This window comes from Jaculus jaculus, chromosome 4 (assembly GCF_020740685.1).
Source record: "Jaculus jaculus isolate mJacJac1 chromosome 4, mJacJac1.mat.Y.cur, whole genome shotgun sequence".
NCBI lineage: Eukaryota > Metazoa > Chordata > Mammalia > Rodentia > Dipodidae > Jaculus > Jaculus jaculus.
This window is the reverse complement of record NC_059105.1, coordinates 132721105-132745526: the sequence shown is the minus strand read 5'-3', so window position 1 is coordinate 132745526 and position 24422 is coordinate 132721105. Positions and strand designations below refer to the sequence as shown.

The 24422-nt window shown below is 38.4% G+C and overlaps 1 protein-coding gene across 1 annotated transcript in view; it reads left to right on the top strand.

Moving 5' to 3' along the window:
* Positions 1 to 24422, top strand: part of Usp34 (ubiquitin specific peptidase 34) — a 299630-nt gene that overhangs the window by 172410 nt on the left and 102798 nt on the right. The window contains exons 35-43 of the mRNA XM_045147284.1: positions 1717 to 1799; positions 6475 to 6515; positions 6656 to 6780; positions 9974 to 10126; positions 11401 to 11505; positions 12732 to 12787; positions 12883 to 13003; positions 19022 to 19205; positions 19571 to 19731. Of these exons, the coding sequence (XP_045003219.1) occupies positions 1717 to 1799; positions 6475 to 6515; positions 6656 to 6780; positions 9974 to 10126; positions 11401 to 11505; positions 12732 to 12787; positions 12883 to 13003; positions 19022 to 19205; positions 19571 to 19731 (1029 nt within the window). The remainder of the gene's footprint in view (positions 1 to 1716; positions 1800 to 6474; positions 6516 to 6655; positions 6781 to 9973; positions 10127 to 11400; positions 11506 to 12731; positions 12788 to 12882; positions 13004 to 19021; positions 19206 to 19570; positions 19732 to 24422) is intronic.

Genomic DNA, 24422 nt, shown 5'->3' with positions numbered 1-24422 from the left:
TTCCCTTTTCAATCTAGGTGCATTGGGATAGAGTTGCTAACAGTTTTGTAGGTCCTAGGGATCTTAACTCAAAGATTGGTCCATTCAATTACCTCCCCAGCTTGACTCACAACAAATTTTTTTTCTTTTCTTTTTTGTTTTGAAGGCAGAATCTCACAGTAGCACAGTCTGATGTGGAATTTGCCCTATAGTTCCAGGCCAACCTCAAACTCACAGGGATCATCTTAACTTAGCCTCCCTGATGCTGGAATTAAAGGCATGTGCTACCACACTGGCTAACCTCCAAATTTTGAATCTAGGATCCATATTCCTAAAGTATATCTTTTTTTTTTTTTTTTCACCAATACATCTTTATTGATAGGGTCATCATTTTCCTTGGCCTAAAGTATATCTTATTAAATTCCCTTTTTTGAAGGGAAGGTCTCACTCTAGCTCAGGCTGACCTGGAATTTACTATGTAGTCTCAGGGTGGCCTCGAACTCATGGTGATCCTCTTACCTCCTCCTCTTGAATGCTAAGATTAAAAGCGAGCCACCACCATGTCTGGCCTTTTTTTTTTTTTTTTTTTGGTGGAGGCAGGGTCTCACTGTAGCCCAGGCTGACCTGGAATTCACTGTGTACTCTCAGGGTAGCCTCAAACTCATTGCAGTCCTCCTACCTCTGCCTTCTGAGTGCAAGTGTTTGGATTAAAGGCATGTGCTACAACACCCAGCAAATTGCTTTTTATTTTTTTATTTTCTATTTTTGTAAATATATCTCACTTATTTACTTGAGAGAGAAAGAGGTAGAGAGAGAGAGAGATAATGGGCCTGCCAGGGCCTCCAGCCACTGCAAAGGAATTCCAGATGCATGCTCCCTCTTGTGCATCTGGCTTACATGGTTCCTAGAGAATTGAACCGGGATCCTTTGGGTTTGCAGGCAAATGCCTTAATCGCTAAGCCATTTCTCCAGCCCCGCGAATTGCTTTTTAAAAAATTATGTGTGTTGGAGAATGGCTGAGGAACATGCTACTGTTTTAGTTGTTACATGTATTTTCTTATTTCAGAATTAAACATTGCTTAATTTTTCATTTAGCTACTTCAAAATCAATCATATTAGTGAATCTATAGGTTAAATGTAAAAAATGTTTCTGTGGATTTTTAATAAAGTTGCTGTTCTTAAGTATGATATAAAGTTCAGGACTTCAAAGGTGGGTATAGTGGTACAAGCCTTTAAATTAAGCTCAGTACTTTTGAGGATGAGGTAGGAGGATCATCATGAGTTTGAAGCCAGCCTGAGCTATAGTGAGACCCTGCCTCCAAAGAAAAGTATTATATATAAAACTCTGGGTTTTTGTTTGTTTGTTGTTGTTGTTTTGGTTTTGGTATTTCAATATAAGGTCTCGCTGTAGCTCAAGCTGATCTAAAAGTCACTATGTATTCTCAAGGTCGCCTCAAACTCATGGTGATCCACCTACCTATGCCTTCTAAGTGATGGAATTAAAGGTGTGCTCCAATTTCTAGTTGCCAGGCATTGTGGTATGCATCTTTAATCCTAGTTCTGGGGAGGCAGAAATAGGAGCAGTGCTGTGATTTGGAGGTTAGCCTGTGACTACAGAGTGATTTCTAGGTCATCATGGCCTAAAGTGAGACATTGGCTCAAAAAATAATAATAATAATTAAATAAAACCCATATTTTGCTGCTTTTAAAGACTTCTTAAAATGTTCTGTTTTGCAGGTGTTTCTTGTTCTTGTCCAAGGAACCAGTTTGATTCAGCGACTTATGTCTGTTGCTTATACCTACGATAATCTGGCTCCTAGGTAAGAATTTTTCATATTTTACATATGTATGTATATATGTATGGCTTTAAAATACTATTTTGAAAAATCAATATGAAAAATTTTTTGATTTTTTTTTTTGGAGGGGGGGCTTCGAGTTCACTTGCAGCCACAAGGAACCCTCGCACATTCATATTCTCATTTTCTCTCTCTTTCTCTCTGCTCATAATAAAATAAATTATTTTAAACTCAAATGAGCATAAAAATTAAAAAAGGTAGCCAGCTGTGGTGGTGCACGCCTTTAATCCCAGCACTCAGGAGGCAGAGGTACGAGGATTGCTGTGAGTTCGAGGCCACCCTGAGACTCCATAGTGAATTCCAGGTCACCCTGGGCTAGAGTGAGACCCTACCTTGAAAAACCAAAAAAAAAAAAAAAAAAAAAAAAAATTAAAAAGGTAAATAAGCTGAGCATGGTGGTACATGTCTTTAATCTCAGCACTGTAGAGGTAGAGGTAGGAGGATTGCTGTAAGTTTGAGGCCATCCTGGGACTACAGAATGAATTTCAGATTAACGTACTTGCTTGCCAAACCTTAAGGAATTGATACCCCAGCAGTCATGTATTTATGCTAGGTGCATAAAATTGCACATGTGTCTGGAGTTCCGTTTGCAGAAGCAGCAAGCCCTGATAAACCCATTCTGTACACCCTCTCCTCTATATCTCTTTAAAAATAAATAAAAGAGTTGTTCTTGGGTTAATTGTGTTGTACCAAAATGAGTGCCAGGTATGGTGGCATACACTTATAATCACTTCTGGAAGACTGAGGCAGAAGTATCATGAGTTAAGCTAGAGATGCTTTTTTTTTTTTTTTCTTTCTTCGAGGTTGGGTCTTGGTGTGGCCCAGGCTGATGTGGAATTTAGTCTCAGGGTGACCTTGAACTCAACAGCAATCCTCCTACTCTGCCTCCTAAGTGCTGGTAATAAAGGCATGTACCACCATGCCTGGCTAGGATTTTTTGTTGTTGTTTATTTTTATTTATTTATTTGAGAGTGACAGAGAGAAAAAGAGGCAGAGAAAGAGAGAATGGGCACGCCAGGGCCTCCAGCCACTGCAAACGAACTCCAGATGCATGTGCCACCTTGTGTATCTGGCTTACGTGGGTCCTGGGGTATGGAGCCTCAAACCGGGGTCCTTAGGCTTCATAGGTAAGTGCTTAACCGCAAAGCCATCTCTCCAACCCAGGATTTGTTTTGTTTTTCAAGGTAGGGTCTCGCTGTGGCCCAGGCTGGTCTGGAATTCACTATGTAGTCTCAGGGCAGCCTCCAACTCACGGTGATCCTCCTACCTCCCTCTCCCAAGTGCTGGGATTAAAAGCATGTGTGACCACACCGGTTCCGCAGCTGGAATTTTTTAATTGATTGATTTTTGTTTTCATTTTACAAGATGGGGTATCGTTCTGGTCCAGGAACTTATTGACCTGGAACTCAGAGTGATCCTTCTTGTGCTGGGGTTAAAGGTGTGCATCACCATGCCTGGCCTAGAATTTATTTTTACTTTTTTTTTGCATGTGTGTTTATATACACTTGGGAGTGGTACTCATGTATGTATGTGCATGTATATGGAGGCCATAGGACAACCTTAGGTGTCATCCACAGATATGCCATACACCATCTTAGTGGTAGAACTACAGACATGCCACATACCTAGCATTTCTGTGGGGCACTGGGAATTGAAGTCAGGTCCTTAATGTTTGTAAAGCAAGCACTTTACTGACTGAGCTATTCTCCCAGCTCCAGACTCCATCTTTATATTAAATCCAACTGGGGCCTTGGGATGTTAATAAAGCAAGTACTTGCCTCACAAGCAAGAGGACCTGAGTTTAATAGGACCCATGTAAAAATACTAAGCATGGTGGCACATGCTTGTAATCCCAGCATTGGAGGTTAGAAGACAGGCTGTTCTCTGGATCTCATTCGTCAGCCATTCTAGTTTAATTGGTAAGCTCCTGTATCCAAGGATGTGGGTGGCATACCCAAAGATGACACCCAAGTTTGTCCTTTGCCCTCCACATGCACTCATGCACTCATGCACATACACATACATATGGGGGGGGGGGGACACTAAGAGGGCTGGAGAGATGGCTCAGCCATTAAGGTACTTACTTGCAAAGCCTAGGGGCCCAGGTTTGATTTCCTAGTACTCATATAAAGCCAGATGCACAAAGTGGCACATGCATGTGGAAGAATTCATTTGCAGTGGATAGAAGCCATGGTATGCACATTCTCTCTATCTACCTATTCTCTGTATCTTTTCTCTCCCTCTGTGTGTCTTTCTCTCTCTCTCAAATATATATATATATATGAATGCATGAATGAATATGGCTCAGTGGTAGAGCACCAGTCTAGCTAGCATGCATAGGGTCCTTGGTTTAACTGACACATTTTATAAAACTTACAAAAAAAAAATCCCGGCCCCCCCCCCCCCCCCCAGGTAGGGTCTCCCTATAGCTCAAGCTGACCTGGAATTTACTATGTAGTCTCAGGGTGTTCTCGAACTATCAGTGATCTTCCTATTTCTGCCTCCTGAGTACTGGGATTAATTAAAGGTGTATACTACCGTGGCCAGCCAATTTCTTTTTTCTTTTTTCTTTTTTTCTTTTTTTTTTGTCTTTTCGAGGTAGGGTTTCATTCTAGCTCAGGCTGACCTGGAATTTACTATGTAATCTCAGGGCGGCCTCGAACTCACGGCAATCCTCCTACCTCTCCCTCCCGAGTGATGGGATTAAGGGTGTGTGCCACCATGCCTGGCTTTTTATATATATTTTTAAAGAATACTAGTACTGTTGAAGTGGCTCAGGTGGTTGAAGGCACTTGCTTGCAAATTCTGCTGGTCTGGGTTTGATTCCTCAGTATCCCCATAAAGTCTGATGCACAAAGTGGTGATTGTGTTTGGAGTTATTTGCAGCAGGAAGAGTTCCTGGCGTTCCCATTTCCCCACCTCAAATAAATAAATAATTTAAAAGTAATAAAAACATGCCAAATTTAACATCAGATACTTTTTAAGTTAGAGTCTCTCCCTAGCCAGGCTGACCTGGAATATACTGTGTAGTCTCAGCCTTGAACTCACAGCGATCCTCCTACCTGTCTCCGGAGTGCTGGGATTAAAGGCGTGCACCACCATGCCTGGCTTTAAAGTTTGAGGCAACCCTGAAACTACATAGTGAATTCCAGGTCAGCCTGGGCCAGAGTGAAACTTTACCTCAAAAAAAAAAAAAAAAAGCTGGCGGCGGTGGTATATGCTTTAAATCAATCCCAACACTCAAGAGATCAGAGATAGGAGGATCGCCAAGAGTTCGAGACCACCCTGAGACTACATAGTAAATTCCAGGTCAACTTGAGCTATAGGAAGACCCTACCTGGGGGGGGGGGGGGGAAGTTGTAAGGTTTATAAAATGTGTCATTTAAACCAAGAACCCTATGCATGCTAGACTGGTGCTCTACCACTGAGCCATACTCTTAGCCCTTGCTCTATAGCCTCATCAGGACTTGATGTTTGAGAGTCTTCTAGGATTACAGGCCTGTTCTGCCAGACAGTCCAACTTTCTTTTGTTTTGTTTTGTTTGAAGCATACATAGCCTAACTCTAGTACAGGCTGACCTGAATTCATTCTGCAGTTCAAGCTGTCCTCAAACTTACGGCAATCACCCTACCTCTACCTCCCAGTGCTGGGATTAAAGGAGGGCACCACCTCACCCAGCTTCATTTTTGTTTTATATGCAATATGGTGTCGTTTTGTGTTTTTTTTTTTTTTCTCTTATGTTATTTAGAGGGCAAAGAGAGTGGGTGCATCAGGGCTCACAACCACTGCAAATGAACTCTGGACGTATGTGACCCCTTGTGCATCTGGCTTATTTGGGTACTCAGGATTGAAACCTGGGTCCTTGGATTTTGCAGGCAAGTGTCTTAACCATTAAGCCAACTCTCCAGTCCATGTTTTTTAAATTTTATTTTTTTTTTGTTGTTCATTTTTATTTATTGAGAGTGACAGAGAGAGAGAAGAGAGAGAGGTAGAGAGAGAGAATGGGCACGCCAGGGCTTCTAGCCACTGCAAACGAATTCCAGATGCGTGCACCCCTTTGTGCATCTGGCTAACGTGGGTCCTGGGTAATCCAGCCTTGATCCGGGGTCCTTAGGCTTCACAGGCAAGCGTTTAACCGCTAAGCCATCTCTCCAGCCCCATGTTTTTGTTTTTGATTTTGGTTTTTGGTTTATTCAGAGTAGGGTCTTGGGGGCATTTCAAGGTATAGTCTCACTCTGGCCCAGGCTGACCTGGAAATCACTATGTACTCTCAGGGTAGCCTTGAACTCACAGTGATACTCTTACTTCTGCTTCCCAAATGCTGGGATTAAAGGCATGTGCCACAAAAACCCTGCTTTTTGGGGGTGTTGGTTTTTTTGAGGCAGGTTCTTACTCTAGCCCAGGCCAACTCATTCATTCTGTAGCTCAGGCTGGCCTCAAACTCATAGCGATCCTCTTCAATTTCTTGAAGGCTGAAATTAAAGGTGTACATATGGTTTACCATTGGTTTTTTTTTTTTTTAAGGCAAATGACTAGATATATAATCTTCAAAGTAATCTGTGTGGGATGAAGTCATAAACTTTATAGGATATATGGTATTAAGTTGTATTTAATTAAAGGTGGTGTTATATTTTTACAGAGTTTTGAAAGCTCAGTCTGATCACAGGTCGAGACATGAAGGTAAGAGTTTTGACAATGTTAATTTTTATTCAGTAGAGTTTGTAACAATAAATATGGTGATTCATTATCTTTTATTATTGATATTGTGTCTTGTTTATCCAAGCCTATATTACAATATTTTCTTTTTATCTTTGTCTTAGTTTCACATTATTCAATGTGGCTCCTGGTGAGCTGGGCTCATTGTTGTTCTCTAGTGAAATCTAGCCTTGCTGACAGTGATCATTTCCAAGATTGGCTGAAGAAACTGACACTCCTTATTCCTGAGGTGAAATAAAAATTTTGAAAATTACTGTTTGTACCTTTTATAAGTTTTTTTATTACCAGCATTTTTAATTTAAAAGAACTAAAGTAACATGCATTATTTTCTCTACACGTGTGTATGTGTGTGTGTGTGTATACAGTAGTTGGAACCCTATATAACGTTTAAGAACTGAGAATATTCCACAGTCTGAATCACTCCTATTTGTCATTTCCTGAAATGTTTGTTTAAAGAGTGATTATTTTACTTTGGTTTTTGCTTTTGCTTTTTTTTTTTTTTTTTAATAGTTTTTCAGCTGGGCACATCCCTTTAATTCCAGCACTTGGGAAGCCAGGATCACCATGAGTTTGATACCACTCTGAGACTACATAGTGTGTGCCAGGTCAGCTTGGGCCTAGAGTGAGACTCTACCTTGAAATATTCCTTCCCGTAATAAAAAATTTTCTGTGTATGTAGTTCAGTGGTAAAAGCTCCTGTTACCATGTTCCAGGCCATTTCCAGCATCATAACATTTTGTTCTTGTGTTTTTCTGATGGATAGGAAAGCCTTAAGCATTTATTCTGGTAATTTATGTTTTAGAACTGTTTATTATTTTTCTTTTTAGAAATTTTTTGCTTATTGGGCTGGAGGGATGGCTTAGTGGTTAAGATGCTTGCCTGCAAAGCCAAAGGACCCAGGTTTGATTCCCCAGGACCCACGTTAGCCAGATACACAAGGAGGCGCACACACGTGGAGTTAGTTTGCAGTGGCTGGAGGCCTGGTGCGCCCATTCTCTCCCCCCCATCTCCCTTTCTCTGTCAAATAAATAAATAAAATACTTTAAAAATATTCATTTATTTATTTATTTGAGAGAGAAAGGGGGAAGAGAGAGAGAGAAAAAGAGAATGACTGGGCATACCACCTCTTGTCATAGCAGACAAATTCCAGACGCATGTGCCACCTTGTGCATCTGGCTTATGGGTACTGGCAAATCAAACCTGGATCTTTAGACATCCCAGGCAAGTGCTGTCTCTCCAGCTCTGTTTATCCCCTCCCCCTGCTTTTTCAAGGCAGGGTCTCACTCTTGCCCAGGCTTACCTGGAATTCACTGTGTAGTCTTAGGGTGGCTTTGAACTCACAGCAATCCTCCTACCTCTGCCTCCTGAGTGCTGGGATTAAAGGCGTGTGCCACCACACCTGTCTTCTGTTTATTCTTTTTTTTTTTTTTTCCTCGAGGTAGAGTCTCACTCTAGCCTAAGCTGACCTGGAATTCACTATGGAGTCTCAGGGTGGCCTCGATATCACGGCAATCCTCCTACCTCTGCTTCCCAAGTGCTGGGATTAAAGGCGTGTGCTACCGTGCCCGGCTCTGTTTATTCTTTTCAAACTTCATTTTTAAAACATACTTATTTATTTGAGAGAGAGATTGGTTGTGCCAGGGCCTATAGCCACTGCAAAAGAACTCCAAATGCATGTGCCACCTTGTGCATCTGGCTTATGTGGGTACTGGGGAATTGCACTTGGGTCTTCAGGCTTTGTAGGCAAACATCGTAAATGCTAAGCCATCTCTCCAGCCTTATTTTATTTTTTGATCTTTTTAATTGGGTGACAAAACGTATGTGCCACCATTACCGGCATGTGCTTTCTTAGTTTGTTCTGTCTTTGAAAAAAATGCCTTGTTACTTAGGATATTACTAGCTTGGTTATAACTATTGATTAATCACTTGTTACTTATGCTTTTTAAAATTTTTTATTTTTACTTATTTATTTATTTTTGCTTTGGGAGAGAAGGGGAGGAGAGAGAGAGAAAGAGAATGACTGGGCCCTGGGTTCAAAAATAATAAAATATGCCGGACATGGTGATGCAACACTCACAGGCAGAGGTAGGGGGATCGCCATGAGTTCGAGGCCACCCTGAGAATACAGAGTGAATTTTAGGTCAGCCTGGGCTATAGTGAGACCCTACCTCGGAAAAGAAAAAAAAAAAAGTAATAAAAATAATATATTGCTAAAGAAGTTACCATGTTTGTAATTCTAGCACTTGGCAGTAATGGCAAAAAGATCACAAATTCAAGACCAGCTGAGCTTATGTAGGGAGTTTCAGGCCATCTTGGGTTATGTGAGACCCTCTTCTCATAAGTTCAAGTTTAGCTAGGCATAGTGGTGTACATCTTTAATCCCAGCAAGTGGAAGGCAGAGGTAGGAGGTTCACTGTGAGTTTTTGGCCAGCCTGGGACTACATAGTGATTTCGAGGTCAGCCTAGGCTTCAGTGAGACCCTACCTCAGAAAACAAAACAAACACCAAATAAAGTTCAAGATCATCCTCAGACATGTATTGACTTACAGGCAGCCTGAAACTGCAGTGCTGTGCTCAAATCCAGGGCTTAGTGCTTGGTAGACCAGCATTCTCTACTGAGCTATATCCAGCATTGGATTAGCCTTTTTCTGTGTGTTTGGTGTACATGCATATATACATAAATCTTCATATGCTTGCGGGTGTATAAAGGCCAGATGTTGACACTGCCATGTCTTCAGATGCTCCTCGCCATTTATTTACTTATTCATTTGCTTACCAAGAGAAAGAAAGAATGGGTATGCCAGGGCTCTAGCAATTGCAGAAGAACCCCAAATGTGTACACTGCTTTATATTGGTACTGGGGAATCAAACCCAGATCTCTAGGCTTTGAAAGCAAGCACCTAAACCACTGAGTCATCTCTCTAGCCATTTAACCTTATTTTTTGAGATTGGGTCTCTTACTGCATGTATAGCTCGCAACTGACTATCTAGCTAGTAAGCCTTAGGGATAAGCTTGACTCCACTGGGAATTACAGGCTTGTTCCACCACATGTGGCATTTTACACAGTTACTAGAGATCCAAAGTCAGGTTGTTCAGCAAGCACTTCACCCACTGATCTATCTCCACAGTCCAACAATTAGGTTTAAAATACAAACTGAGGGGCTGGAGAGATGGCTTAACGGTTAAGCGCTTGCCTGTGAATCCTAAGGACCCCGGTTCAAGGCTCGATTCCCCAGGACCCACGTTAGCCAGATGCACAAGGGGGCGCATGTGTCTGGAGTTCGTTTGCAGTGGCTGGAGGCCCTTGCATGCCCATTCTCTCTCTATCTCCCTCTTCTCTCTCTGTTGCTCTCAAATAAATTTAAAAAATAAAAAATACAAACTGAGACTAACTCTGGAATTTGCTTTTTCAAAACTTCAGACTGCAGTTCGACATGAATCTTGCAATGGTCTCTATAAGTTATCGCTGTCAGGCCTAGATGGAGGAGACTCAATTCATCGTTCTTTTCTTCTTTTGGCTGCTTCAACATTGTTGAAATTTCTTCCTGATGCTCAAGCACTCAAACCTTTAAGGGTAAGACTTTACTATACTAACTGCACATTGTTTTTTTCTGTAATTTTTCTACTCCCAAATTTATTCTTGTACTTTATCGTTGTGATCATCCCACATAGTCAGAATAGTTCTTTTCCTCCTTCTGTTCTTCCCACCCTCCCTTCCCATCTTCCACCTTTTTTTCTCTCATTGTGTTGCAAGCTAGCCTCAGGTGTGCCACTACACCAGTGTAATCATAGAGCTGTCAGAGTGGCACCATTGTGACAAGATTGTTTAAATATTATAACTAGTAAGAAAATGTTCTCTTTTATTTTTATTGTATTGAAAATAGTGTTTATCCCTGCAAGGTTCTGAACCTAAATGACAGCGAAATCATGACGAAGTCTCTTTCTATGTAGTAACATAGTTGGGCTTACTATTTTTATTTTATTATTGGGGAGGGGTCTTACTATTTATATATTATTTATGGGTTTATTTATTTGTTGGTTTAATCTTACAATATTATTTTATTTTTCTCATTATAATGCCAGCTTTTACAAATGTTTTTACCACATCATAAATTCAAAGACTATGAATAAATGACATTTTCCCCCAAATATCAAGAATATGGCATTTGCATTATTTTCTTCTTTACACATACCATTTCCAAGTAATTTGAAATTCGTTTTCTAAGTTAATATTACTCTTGTATGTACATAGATAGATACTTTGATATTTTTGTATGTTTTTGTTGTTATTTGCAAATGGGGGAAGTGAGTGAATGAATGAGTTTGCCAGGGTCTCCAGCAACTGCAAATGTACTCCAGATATATGTGCCATTTTGTGCATCTTGCTTATGGGTTCTGAGGAATTGAACCTGGATCTTTAGGTTTTGCGTGCATTAACCACTAAGCTTTCTCTCCAGCCCTGAGTTTTTGTATCTTTAACTATATAAGATCTAGGAATACATTTAACTTTTCTTAGGTTTTTGTTCAGTTTTTATTTATTTTGAGAGCGACAGACAGACAGAAAGAGAAAGAAAGAATGTGCACGCCAAGGCCTCCAGCTACTGCAAACAAACTCCAGGTGCATACGCCCCCTTGTACATCTGGCTAATGTGGGTCCTGGGGAATCGAGCCTCGAACCAGGGTCCTTAGGCTTCACAGGCAAGCGCTTAACTGCTAAGCCATCTCTCCAGCCCTTTTCTTAGATTTTTAATATGTTTAGTTTTGTTGTATGAAGTAAAGAGTTGCTTATCTGAATTATAATTTTACATTATTTTAGAAGCATTTTCACAAAGTACTTTTTTTTAATAGATAGATGATTATGAAGAAGAACCAATGTTAAAGCCTGGATGTAAAGAGTACTTTTGGTTGTTATGCAAATTAGTTGACAACATACATATAAAGGATGCAAGTCAGGTATGTTCAGAAAATTTTCACATTTACTTGTTAATAGGTGTAAATCATGGACGTGGCTGTTTTTATTTATTTTTTTCCTTTTAGTTTCCTTATTAATCTATAAAAAATTGGCATTGTCAGCCGAATATGGTAGCTTATGCCTTTAATCCCAGCACTTGGGAGGCAGAGGTAGGAGGATCTCCATGAGTTCAAGGCCATCCTAAAACTACAGAGTGAATTCCAGGTCAGCCTGAGCTAGAGTGAGATCCTACCTCGAAAAAATGTGTAAAAAGTTGCCGTTGTCATAATTTTTCCATTATACTTGTTCCTTTATGTTCTACTCTAATTTCTTTCTTGTTTTTACTTTGACCTTAATTGTTATAAAGTATTTCTTCTATTACAAATAGCTATAAGTACTCTTGAACATTCTGAGGTTTGTAGTTTTAAATCTTAATTTGAGAATAAAACTTATATTTTAAATTTAAGTATATGTTTCTTTATAGTAGCATGTAGATTTAGTCTCTTACATACGTAATTTACAACTGCAGTTCAAATTGAAATTATTTTAGGCTAAAGAAACATTGTCAGTTTTTCCTGCTCAACTAATTTTCTTATACAAGCCTAAAATAGCATTTCCAGTTAAACAGATAAATATTTAAAACAAAGCTTGACACACAGACTTTAAATTAAAAGTTTAAATTAAAATAAATTAATTCGTTATAAAAATTGTGTTAGCCAAAAATGCATTTGTTAATTTGAAAGTAATGAGAAAAACTTGAATAGGATCTGTTAAATCTTACATGTACGTAAGTGAAAGTGCAATATAGACACATTATTTGAAAATCATATAGTAGAAGCCAGACCTGGTAGCACATGCCTTTACTCCCAGCACTCGGGGGTAGTGGTAGGAGGATTTCTGTGAGTTCAAGGACAGTGTAGGACTACAGAGTAAATTGCAGGTCAGCCTGGGCTAGAGTGAGACTACCTTGAAAACAAACAACTAAACAACAACAACAAACATATTTGTGTATGTCCATTATTGTGACTATCATAATTTATTCTATTTGGTGGTACATTTAAAACTATAGTTTCATTAATTGATATTTATTACATGAGTAAGTATGTTGAGTTCGTTACTTCATTTGTAAGAAGCTTGTATTTTATAGAAGGAAATGATTTGTTATAAGCTATGAAACACAAAACTAAAAAATCTGCATTTGAATTTTATATTTTCTTTTTGCATTAAGACAACACTCCTCGATTTAGATGCTTTGGCAAGACATTTGGCTGACTGTATTCGAAGGTAAAATTTGATGTAAAATTGACAATTATATTATTGAGGAAAGATAAAGGATGGGACTATCTTGTTTTGTTTGTGTTCTTATTTTTTTTATATAGCAGGGAAATCTTTGATCATCAGGATGGTAATGTAGAAGATGATGGGCTTACTGGACTTCTGAGACTTGCAACAAGTGTTATTAAACACAAACCACCCTTTAAATTTTCAAGAGAAGGACAGGTATGTAATAAAATATCCAAATGCTTATATGACATATACTTTAAACTTTTTGGTTTTGCATTATGTGTGGATATAAAAGCTCCCCCCCCCCCGGAGGTAAAGTCTCACTTTAACCCAGGCTGACCTGGAATTCACTATGTAGTTCCAGGTTGGCCTTGAACTTACAGCAATCCCCTACCTCTGTCTCCCAAGTGCTGGATATTATAAATATGTACAGACAAAACCCAAATAAGTTTGTTAGAACTTAATCATAAACTCTGAAAATACAAAGCTATAATTCCTCCCTCCCCCCTTTTTTTTTTCTAGGTAGGATCTGACTTGCAATTCACTGTGTAGTCTCAGGCTGGCCTTGAACTCAAATTGTTCCTCCTACCTCTGCTTCCTGACTGCACTACCACACTGGCCTTTTTTTTTTTTTTTTTTTAAATAATATATAAACAAGGCTTGGGGATGTCACTCAGCAGTCAAAGGCACTTGTTTGCCATGTACATTTACCTAGTTACCACATAAAGCCAAATGCACAAAGGGTTACATGCATCTGGAGGTCATCTGCAATACCAAAAGGCCCATTCTGTCTTGCATAAGTAAATAAAAAATATTTTCTTAGGAAGGAATATAAAAATAAGTTTTTATTTTGCTTTTGTTTTTTAAAACAGGATCTCTTATAGCCCAGGAAAGCCTCAAGTTTATTGTGTAGGTGAGGATAGCTTTGAACTACTGGGATGACAGGCATTAACCACAATGCCAATTTTTTTAAATTTTTAATTTTTTATAATTAACAACTTACATGATTGTAAATAATGTCCCATAGTAATTCCCTCCCTCCCCCCATTTTCCCCTTTGAAACTCCTTTCCATCATATCTCTCCCCTTAATCAGTCTCTGTTTTATTTTGAAGTCATCATCTTCTCCTCCTATTATGATGGTCTTGTGTAGGTAGTGTCTGGTGCTGTGAGGTCATGGATATCCAGGCTGTTTTGTGTCTGGAGAAGCACATTTTAAGGAGTCCTACCCTTCCTTTGGCTCTTACATTTTTTCCACCACCTCTTCCTGAGCATTGGAAGTTGTACTAGAGATGTTGCAGTGCTGAGCACTCCTCTGTCACTTCTCAGCACTGTGATGCCTTCGGAGTTATCCCAAGGTCACTGCCATCTGAAAAGAGAAAGTTCACTAATGAAAAAATGAGAGTAACGTTAATATATGGGTATGGACATTAAGAGATGTGCTTACTGGGCAGTTTGATGAGCATAGTATAAACATTTAGCCAGGCAGCAGCAGACGTTACACCCCCTAGGGCTCACAACTACCCATGTTGTAGGTTTTCAGTTTCAGGGATGTATTTCCTCCCATGGAGCAGGCCTTCAATCAAATTAGAGGGCGGGTTGTTTACCCCAAACAGATGTAAATCATGTTGCACCCGTTGGCTCATTTGGCTTAGCTGGCCAAATAAAAGGCTTGCAGTGTCTACTGTTGAGTATCTTCATTGTTGATTTCTCTCTCTCCCATTGAGCTGCATGCAGTGTGGCTTTTTCCAGCTTTCTGTCAGCTGGTCTTCATGGAGGAGGTTTTCAGCTCAGTTCCAGCATGATTTCTCAGTGATCTTGTAGCTCAATTAGGGTCTTACTGTCTCTTCCTGGTGGGAAACCAAGGGCACCGGTGATGGCCTGTAATGTTTTGGGGGCATCAGGGACCTCCCTGGCCAACAACTCACTGGAAGTATCCCATCCTTGGCACTGAAAATTTTCTAGTAACAATCTATGGCTCCTGAGTGTTCCCTTGTCCAAAAAAGTAGGTTTCCATATGATTTATTTATATCCTCTTAGGTTTTGATTAGCCTTACTCAATCTCCCTGACCTCACTTAGGCCTTTTCATCCTGATTAATTCTTCTATTTACATATACACAATACCTGTTAGTCCCCCTCTCCCTTCCTTTCTATTCCCTTTATATCTACTTTCTAGCTTACTAGCCTCTGCTACTGAGTTTTCTTCCTACTCACACAGAAGTCCAATCACCTATAGCCAGTATCCACATATGAGAGAGATCATGCTTTACCGCTGTGTAGAACTACATTTTGTGAATGTGCCATGTTCATTATATCCCACTTTTTTTCAATTACTTTATGGTCTATATCATCAAAACCTATCCCTAGTATTTTATCCAAAGCACTTTAAATAGGTTCTTCCTTTTGTGCATTATATAAAAATTACCTTTATTTAATGTATGAATATGCTTATATACCTTTTCTGAAAGGCTCGGAACACAGAAATTAAAAATATTGTTGATTTCAGTATGCTTTACCAATTCCATACTTCTAATTTATCACCTTACTCTTGCCCTCTCTTTTTTTCTTTCCTTTCCTTCCCTTTGTTTTTTTTTGTTTTTCAAGGTCTCTCTGTAGCTCAGGCTGACCTGGAATTCACTATGTAGTCCCAGGGTGGCCTCAAACTCTCGGAAATCTCCCCACCTTTGCCTCCTGAGTGCTGGGATTAAAGTCATGCACCACAATGCCAAGCATTTTACTTCTTTAAAAAAAAAAATATATATATATATATATTATATAATAAAAATATATATATATAAATATATATATATTATATAATATATATATTATAATATACATATAATATATAATTATATAATATATATATTATAATATATATATAATATATATTATATAAAATATATATATATTAATATATATAATATTAATATATATTATATATAATTATAATATAATATAATATATAAATATAATATAATATAATATAAATAATATATATATTATATATAATTATATATTATAATATATATATAATATATATATTATATAATATATAATATAATATATATATATAATATATATATTTAGGGCTGGAGAGATGGCTTGGTGGATAAGGTGGTTGCCTGTGAAGCCAAAGGACCCAGGTTTGATTCACCTGGACCCAAGTAAGACACATGAACAAGGGGCGTATGTATCTGGAGTTTGTTTGCAGTGGCTGGAGGCCCTGACATGCCCATTCTTTCTCTGTCTGTCTGTCTCTCTTCTCTATCTCTCTGTATGTCTCTCTGCTTGCAAATAGATAAATAATTAATTCAAAATGTTTTTATTTATTTGCAAGCAGAGATCGAGGAGTGACAGAATGGGTGTGTCAGGGCCTCCAGCCACTGCAGATGAACTCCATATGCATGCACTACTTTGTGCATCTGGCTTTGCATGAATACTACAGAATTAAACCTGGGTTGTTATGCTTTGCAGACAAGCGCCTTAACTGCTGAGTCACCACTCCAGCACTAATATTGTTACTTCTACTTTTTTATTTTTTGAAGCAAGCCCAACAGACTGCCTTTTTTTTTTTAAATGTGGAAGAGAGAGAGAGAATTGGCGTGTCAGGGCCTTCAGCCATTGTAATTGAACTCTGGATGTGTGTGCCACCTTGTGCACATTTGCAACCTTATGTCACCTTGTGCGTCTGGCTTACATGGGACCTGACTGGTCAAATATGGGTCCTTAGGCTTTGTACTCATGTGTCTTAACCACTAAGCCATCCCTCCAATCCCTATTTTATTTATTTATTTATTTATTTATTTATTTATTTTGAGTGGAAAGAGGGAGAGTATGAGTACACCAGGTCTTCTTGCTGCTGCACAGGAACTTCAGATGCATACATCACTTTTTGCATCTGGCTTTACGTGTATACTGTGGAATTGAACCCAAGCCAGCAGGCTTTATATTCAAGTGCTTTAACCACTGAGCCATTTCCCTAACCCTCTTGTTTTTAAATTTATTACTTGTATATGTGTGTACATGAGTTCATGTGTATGCTAAGATTTTTTTGCACTACAGTCTAAACTCCAGACCTTTGTGCCACTTTTTGTGTTTTGCTAACATAAATAAGTAGGCTGTCAGGCCTTTCTCAAGTTTTCTCTTTAACTACTGAGCCATCTCAATCTTCCAGTTCCTATATTTCTGATAAAGTACTTAAGTCACAGGCTTAAGTATACTGTGAAATTCATTAGAGCTGTATATCTAAATTTTTTTTAGATGTATATTGATTGGCAAAGACAATTTACTAAAGTTGTGATTACCCAATTCAGACTTGCTGTTTGAGTTTATTTCCCCGTGCAGAGTGCAGATAGATGTTTTGTGTTTTCATGACAGCCATATCATTTCTGAATTCTAAGGTAGATGATTTAAACTCCTAGTATCAGTGGGTTAGAAGTTGATAATAGTAAAATAAGTCAAAACTGAAAGGACATTAATGATAGAATATTTTAAATTGTCTTTGAGTGGTTGTTTGTGTGTATTTTCGTTCCTCTGTCCTTAGATCCCAAGACCACTGCAGGTTGTGTGATTGATTAGGACTCACACGAGTCAGTCAGCACATAGTTGGATTTATGGCAAGTAGTTTTTGCAGTGTAATACAAAGTGAAATAAAAGAACAAGGTATTCTGGCAAAGGGAGAAGAAATATGTGCCAATTAGCAAGAATGACTGATGTATGTCTTGAATTCCCAGTTAACTGAAACTCCAGATTCCCAAGAGGAAACAAATATTTAGCAAGAACTACATACAGTTGGGTACAATGAGCTACTTTATCACTTAAGTTTTACATTATTGTAAAGTACTGTTAGTTGATCAAGCTTCCAGACTACAGCCAAGGGTAGGAATATTTCGGCTTTATTATATTGCCTTATTTTCTGTACATTATCCTAGGAGATTTTTACCACAGAGTAAGACTCTTAGTGGTGGTTGGGACTAACTAGATAAAAGAGCAAGTAGCCAGGTGTGGTGGTGCACACCTTTAATCCCAGCACTCGGGAGTCAGAGGTAGGATTACTGTGAGTTGAAGGCCACCCTGAGGTTACATAGTGATTTCCAGGTCAACTTAGGCTAGAGTAAGACCCTACCTTGGGGAAAAAAAAGAAAAAGAAAAAAAAGCAAGTTAAAAAGTAGCTAGGACCCACTTTCTCAGTTATATTGGGTTTAGGAAAAGGCTCATCAAAATGAAGATTTGAGGCTGGAGAGATGGCTTAGTGATTAAGGCACTTGGCTGCAAAGCCCCAAAGGACCCAGGTTTGATTCCCCAGTATCCACGTAAGTCAGATGCATAAGGTGCCACATGCATCTGGAGTTTGTTTGCAATGGCTGGAGGCCCTGGCACACCTATTCTCTCTCATAAATGAATAAATGAATGAATGAATAAATAAATAAATAAATAAAAATATTTAAGAAAAAAGAAAAAATCAAGATGCACACACACATACATATGCCTGTGTGGAATAACATGTCTACTGTGTTTTGTTTGTGTTTGGCTAGTTAGTGCACATGATGGCACATGCATCTGGAGGTTGCTTGCAGTGGCTAGAGGCCCTGGCACACCCATTCATTCATTCTCTTTCTTGCCTTCTCTGTCAAAAGAATAAATATTTAAAAATGAACATCTAGAAATCAATTTATTAAAACTGATATCATGGTGAACCTTGTTACTTCCTTCTGTTCATATATATATGTCTTTTGTTACACAGATACTGAGCAAGAGGTTGATTTTTTGTTTGTTTGTTTTGGTTTTTCGAGGTAGGCTTTCATTCTAGCCCAGGCTGACCTGGAATTCACTATGTAGTTTCAGGGTGGCCTCGAACTCACAGCAGTCCTCCTACCTCTGCCTCTCAAGTGCTGGGATTAAAGGCGTGCACCACCATGCCTGGCCTTAAAAAAAGTTTTTTTTAATGAAAAATAGTAATATATATATATATATGAATTATCTTTAAGAATGAGCTAATAGATATGAAGAGAGAAGAGTAAAAGATATTTCTCTTCCATTCCATTTTCTGTAATCTAGATGAATATCGCTAAAACTTTCAGGTGATGGTATATGATGCTGCTCTAAAAGCTTTTGCTTAATCTTAAGTAAATAATAAATAGTTCTATATCCAGTTCATTCCATATATTACTTGCTTATGTTTGAAATGCAACTGATATCCAAGTTTGGGTAACATACCTACTTTTTCCCCCCTCAGGAGTTTTTAAGAGATATCTTCAATCTTCTGTTTTTGTTGCCCAGTCTAAAAGATCGACAACAGCCAAAGTGTAAATCACATTCTTCAAGAGCTGCTGCCTATGATTTGTTAGTAGAAATGGTAAAGGGTTCTGTTGAGAACTACAGGCTGATACACAACTGGGTTATGGCACAACACATGCAGTGTAAGTATGCTTCTTTTTCTTTAATCTTGATAAATTCAAATGCAGAAACTGGAGATTTCAGAGGCATTATTGAAAGAATTTACTTCTCACAAGCTTTAACATTATAAAACATTTTGATAGGATGTTAACTGGCTACTTTACTAACCTTTTTTGTCTATATTGTAAATACTTTGTCCTTTTGTAAAATAATTAGTATCAAGTAAAATAAAGTTTTAGAGTTGTCTGAATGTATACAGTTTTATAATATATAGTTACCAATTTTTAAAAACCATTGTAAACTAAGTAGTTAATGGGGGTAATAGCTGTCAAAGCAAAATATGTATGTTTAATTGTTTGGGGGCATCTTTAACTCCCTCTGTCAACAGCCCATGCACCTTACAAGTGGGACTACTGGCCTCATGAGGATGTTCGTGCAGAGTGTAGATTTGTTGGTTTAACTAACCTTGGAGCTACTTGTTACTTGGCGTCAACCATTCAGCAACTTTATATGATACCTGAAGCAAGACAGGCTGTCTTCACTGCTAAGGTAAAATTTTCCACACTTTAAAAATTAAAACTGTGGTCTGGGCATGGTAGTGCACGCTTTTTTAATTCCAGCACTCAGGAGGCAGAAGTAGGAAGATCATGGTGACTTCAAGGCCACCCTGAGACTACATGGTTCTAGGTCAGCCTGGACTACAGTGAAACCTTTACCTTGGAAAACAAAGACAAAATGATGATGATAATATAAAAAATTGTAAATTTTATTTATTTTTCAAGGTGTGTATGTATAGTAGGAGATTGAGCTCAGGGTCTCATCCTAGACAAATATTCTAACACTGAATTACATTCTAGCTCTTGTTTGTTCTTTTCATTTGTTTGCTAATCATGGACTGTTGTTCATTTCTATAGTCTGTTATTTTTGTTGTTGTTGTTGTTTTTTAGTCTCACTCTAGCCCAGGCTGACCTGGAATTCACTATGTGGTCTCAGGCTCTCAGGGTGGCCTTGAACTCACTGTGATACTCCTACCTCTGCCTCCTAAATGCTGGGATTAAAGGCATGCCCTGCCTCACCTGGTTTCTATAATTTTTTGATGATGGTCTCTATGATTTTGTTTTGTTTTGTTTTCTTTTTGGTTTTTCGAGGTAGGGTCTCACTCTGGTCCAGGCTGACCTGGAATTAACTCTTGTCATCTCAGGGTGGCCTTGAACTCATGGCAATCCTCCTACCTCTGCCTCCCGAGTGCTGGGATTAAAGGCGTGCACCACCACGCCTGGCTTGATTTTGTTTTCTTTTGTAATATTTTTAAGTCTCTGCATTTTATTCTTCTGAGAAAGTCTGTGATGCCTTAGTTTATCCTTTAATAGGTTATAGTTACTCTTCAAGGTCTCCAACTTACAGTATATTAAAATGAATTTATATTGCTTTTCTTTATATTGTACTTTAAAATTTTTTTTATTTTCTGGAGATGGGTTGCATGGAGGCTGGCATCCATAATCCAGCACTAGAGGAGCTAAGGTAGGAGGATTACCATGAGTTTGAGGCCAAACTAGGCTACAGAGTGAGTTCCAGGTTAATCTTTTCCCAGGTTAATATTTTTTCAAAAATAAATAAATAGCCTTTAGATTGGACTATCATGAAAAGTAGTTCAATAATGTCTTCCTATAAAGTAACAACATTTATAAATCCATCTAAGTAGCTATGGAAGAAGCTTTTTTTTTTTTCAGTGATTATTCTTTCTAGCTAGTGAGTTGATTATGTATCATGGTGCTTTTTATTTATATTAATGAATACCTTTATCTATTAGTCCTGTCAATAATTAGTAAAACAAACAAACAAACAAAATACCCAGAGATACTTTCTTAAAAACTAAAACAAAAAAGCAGGGTCTTGCTCTACAGCAAGGTGACCTAGAACTCACTCTGTAGGTGGGGCTGACTCCTCAGCCTCCTAAATGCTGGGATTCAAGGTGTGAACCACCACACTTAGCTTCATATGTGCTTTGTTGTTTGTTTGTTTTTGTTTTTCAAGGTATGGTCTTACTGTAGCCCAGGCTGACCTGGAATACATTCTGTATTCTCAGAGTGCCCGTGAACTCATGGTGATCCTCCTACCTCTGCCTCCCGGTTGCTAGGACTAAAGGCATGTGCTACTATGCCGGGCCCAATATGTGCTTTTTTTTTTTTTTAATTTATCCCATTTTTGGCATTTTCATACATGTATATAATGTATTTTGATCTTATCCCCCCAATCCCCAGTTATCTTTTCTTACTCCTCCCTTCCTAGTCACACCCTTCTCCACTAATCACCATTTTCCTTTCATGCTGTTTAACCCATTGAGTTAAACCCCTTGCTTACATGATCATGGGAGGAAAGTTATTTATTATGGAATAGGGCAACACCAGTGGCTAAACTTCTAATAAACGTGATTCCACTAATTCAGCAACTATAAGCTTCTTTGGGAGTTGTGTTTCTTGTGTCCTTCCCCCATGGATTGTGAAATATTGATAGGCTCAGGCTTGTGCTAGAAACCACAGCTGTTATGAATTCATGAATGTAACAATGAATCTGGATGACAGTTTGACAGCCTCCCCCTCCATCTTCCTGCTTATAAATTCTTTTCTGCTCTCTCTTCTGAGAGGTTCCTTGAGCCTTGGAAATGTGCTTATTTTGAGTAGATTTTTTTAGGTGAAAAACTAAACTTAGATCTGCATAGGCTTTCTTTTTAAATTTTTTTCTATATTTATTTATTTATTTGAAAGAGAAAGGGGGAGGAGGAGGACGAAAAGAGAGAGAGAATGGGTATGCCAGGTCTTCAACTGCTGCAAAGGAACTACAAATACATGCGCCCCTGGTTTACATGGGTTCTGGGGAATTGAACCTGGATCATTTGGCCTTTCAGGCAAGTGCCTTAACTGCTAAACCATCTCTCCAGCCCATGTGCTTTCTTTTATATTTACACTTTATTTATAAGTGCAAGATATACTTTTTTAGAAATTTATTTTTTTTAATTATTTATTTATTTATTTGAGAGTGACAGACACAGAGAGAAAGACAGATAGAGGGAGAGAGAGAGAGAATGGGCGCGCCAGGGCTTCCAGCCTCTGCAAACGAACTCCAGACGCGTGCGCCCCCTTGTGCATCTGGCTAACGTGGGACCTGGGGAACCGAGCCTCGAACCGGGGTCCTTAGGCTTCACAGGCAAGCGCTTAACCGCTAAGCCATCTCTCCAGCCCTAGAAATTTATTTTGTACATATTGGACATTTACTTTATCAGTGAGCTACATGTCATTTTCTAAATAGAAAAAATATATTTTCAAGGTAGCGTCTCACTTTAGCTTAGGCTGACCTGGAACTAACCCTGTAGTTCCAGACTGGCCTCAGACTTACAGTGATCCTTCTGCCTTTGTCTCCCAGGTGCTAGGATTAAAGGTGTGCACCACCATGCCCAGTTAAATAGGGGGAAAAAAAAATTAGTGGCATGTGCTGTGTGTTTGTGTATTATGTGTTCATGTATGTGTTGTTGCCAGAATACAACCTCAGGTGTCCTTACTCAACTATACCATCTACTTCTTTGAGATAGCATTATTCACTGGCTTATAACTCACCTATTAGGCTAAACTGGCTGGCCAAAGTATCTTCCTGTCTCCATCATAGCAGTAGGATTACAAGTACTCACTACCAAGCCCAGCAGTTTTACATGGCTACGGCAGATAAAACTCAGGTCCTAAATCTTGCAAGATAAGCACTTTACTGACAGCTATTTTCCCAGCCCTCGAAAATTTTTTTTTCCTTTTTTTTCTTTTTTCTTATTTCCAGAGAGAAAGAGAGAATGGGTGTGCCAGGGCCTTTAGCCCCTGCAAATGAACTCCAGATGCATGTGCCACTTTATGCATCTTGCTCTACGTGAGTACTGGGAAATTAAACCCAGGACATTAGGTTTTGCAGGCAAGCTCCTTAACTGCTAAGCCTTGTCTGTCTTCAGCCCTAGTTGGGAGATTTTTGATAACTGCTTTGATCTCAGTGCTTGTTTTAGGTCTATTTTATTTATTTATTTATTTATTTTTAATTTTTATGTGTTTATTGGGGTTGGAACTCAGGTGCTCATACTTCCAAGGCAAACAAGCACTTTACCAACCAAGCTGACTCTTCAGCTTCCTCTTTTTTAGGTCTATTTTAAATGGTTTATCTCATATTTATTTAATTTTGGTAGGTCATATAAATCAAGTAAATCATCCATTTCTTTCAGATTTTCAAACAGTAGAGCATATGTTCTTAAAGTATCTGTTGTAATGGTGGCCTTTTCATCTATAAATTTATTGATTTATGTGTTCTCTGTGTTGGTAAGATTTGCTCAGGGTTTATCCGTCCTGTTTATCCTTTCAAAGACCCAACTCTTTTCATTGATTCTGTGTTGTTTTTTTTTTTTTTTTTTTTTGATTCTGTGTTTTATTGTTTGTTTTTGTGTGTGTGTGTGTGTGTGTGTGTGTGTGTGTAGTTCATTGATTTCTGCCCTAATCTTTATTTCTCCCCTTCTACTGGTTTTGGTTTGCTTTGTTCTTCTTTTTCCAAGGTATTAAGGGTTATCTTGTTTACTTGAGTCCTTTTAACTTTCTTAATATAAGCACTCAAAGCTGTGAAATTTCCCTTTTAAGGATTGCCTTTATCGTGTCCCATGGTTTTGGTATGTTGTGTTTTCATTATTATTTGATTCTATGAATTTTTTTATTTCCTTCTTGATTTTTTCAGTGATCAATTCATTATTCAGTAGTGTGTTCGTTAGTTTCCATGATTTTGCAAATGCTATTTAGTTTTTCTTGCTATTTATTTGTAGTGTAATCCCATTGTGATCATATAGAGTACAACTAATTATTTTACTTTTCCTATAGTAAGATTTGTTTTAGCCAGGTATGATGGTGCATGTCTTTAATCCCAGCACTCAGGAGGCAGAGATAGGAGGATAACCCAAGGGTTCGAGGCTGCCCTGAGACTACCTAGTGAATTCAAGGTCAGCTTGGACTAGATTAAGACCATAACCTCGAAAAACACAACGAACAAACAAAATAATAATAAAAACAAAAAAATAGAAGATAAGTTTCATGCCCTGTATATATGGTTTATTTTAGACACTGTTTCATGTGTTGCTGAAAGAAATGTGTATTTCTCCTCCTCCTTCAATAGGTTTCATATTAATAATGAAATAACATGCTTGCTATATATGTGGATCTCTCTTATAT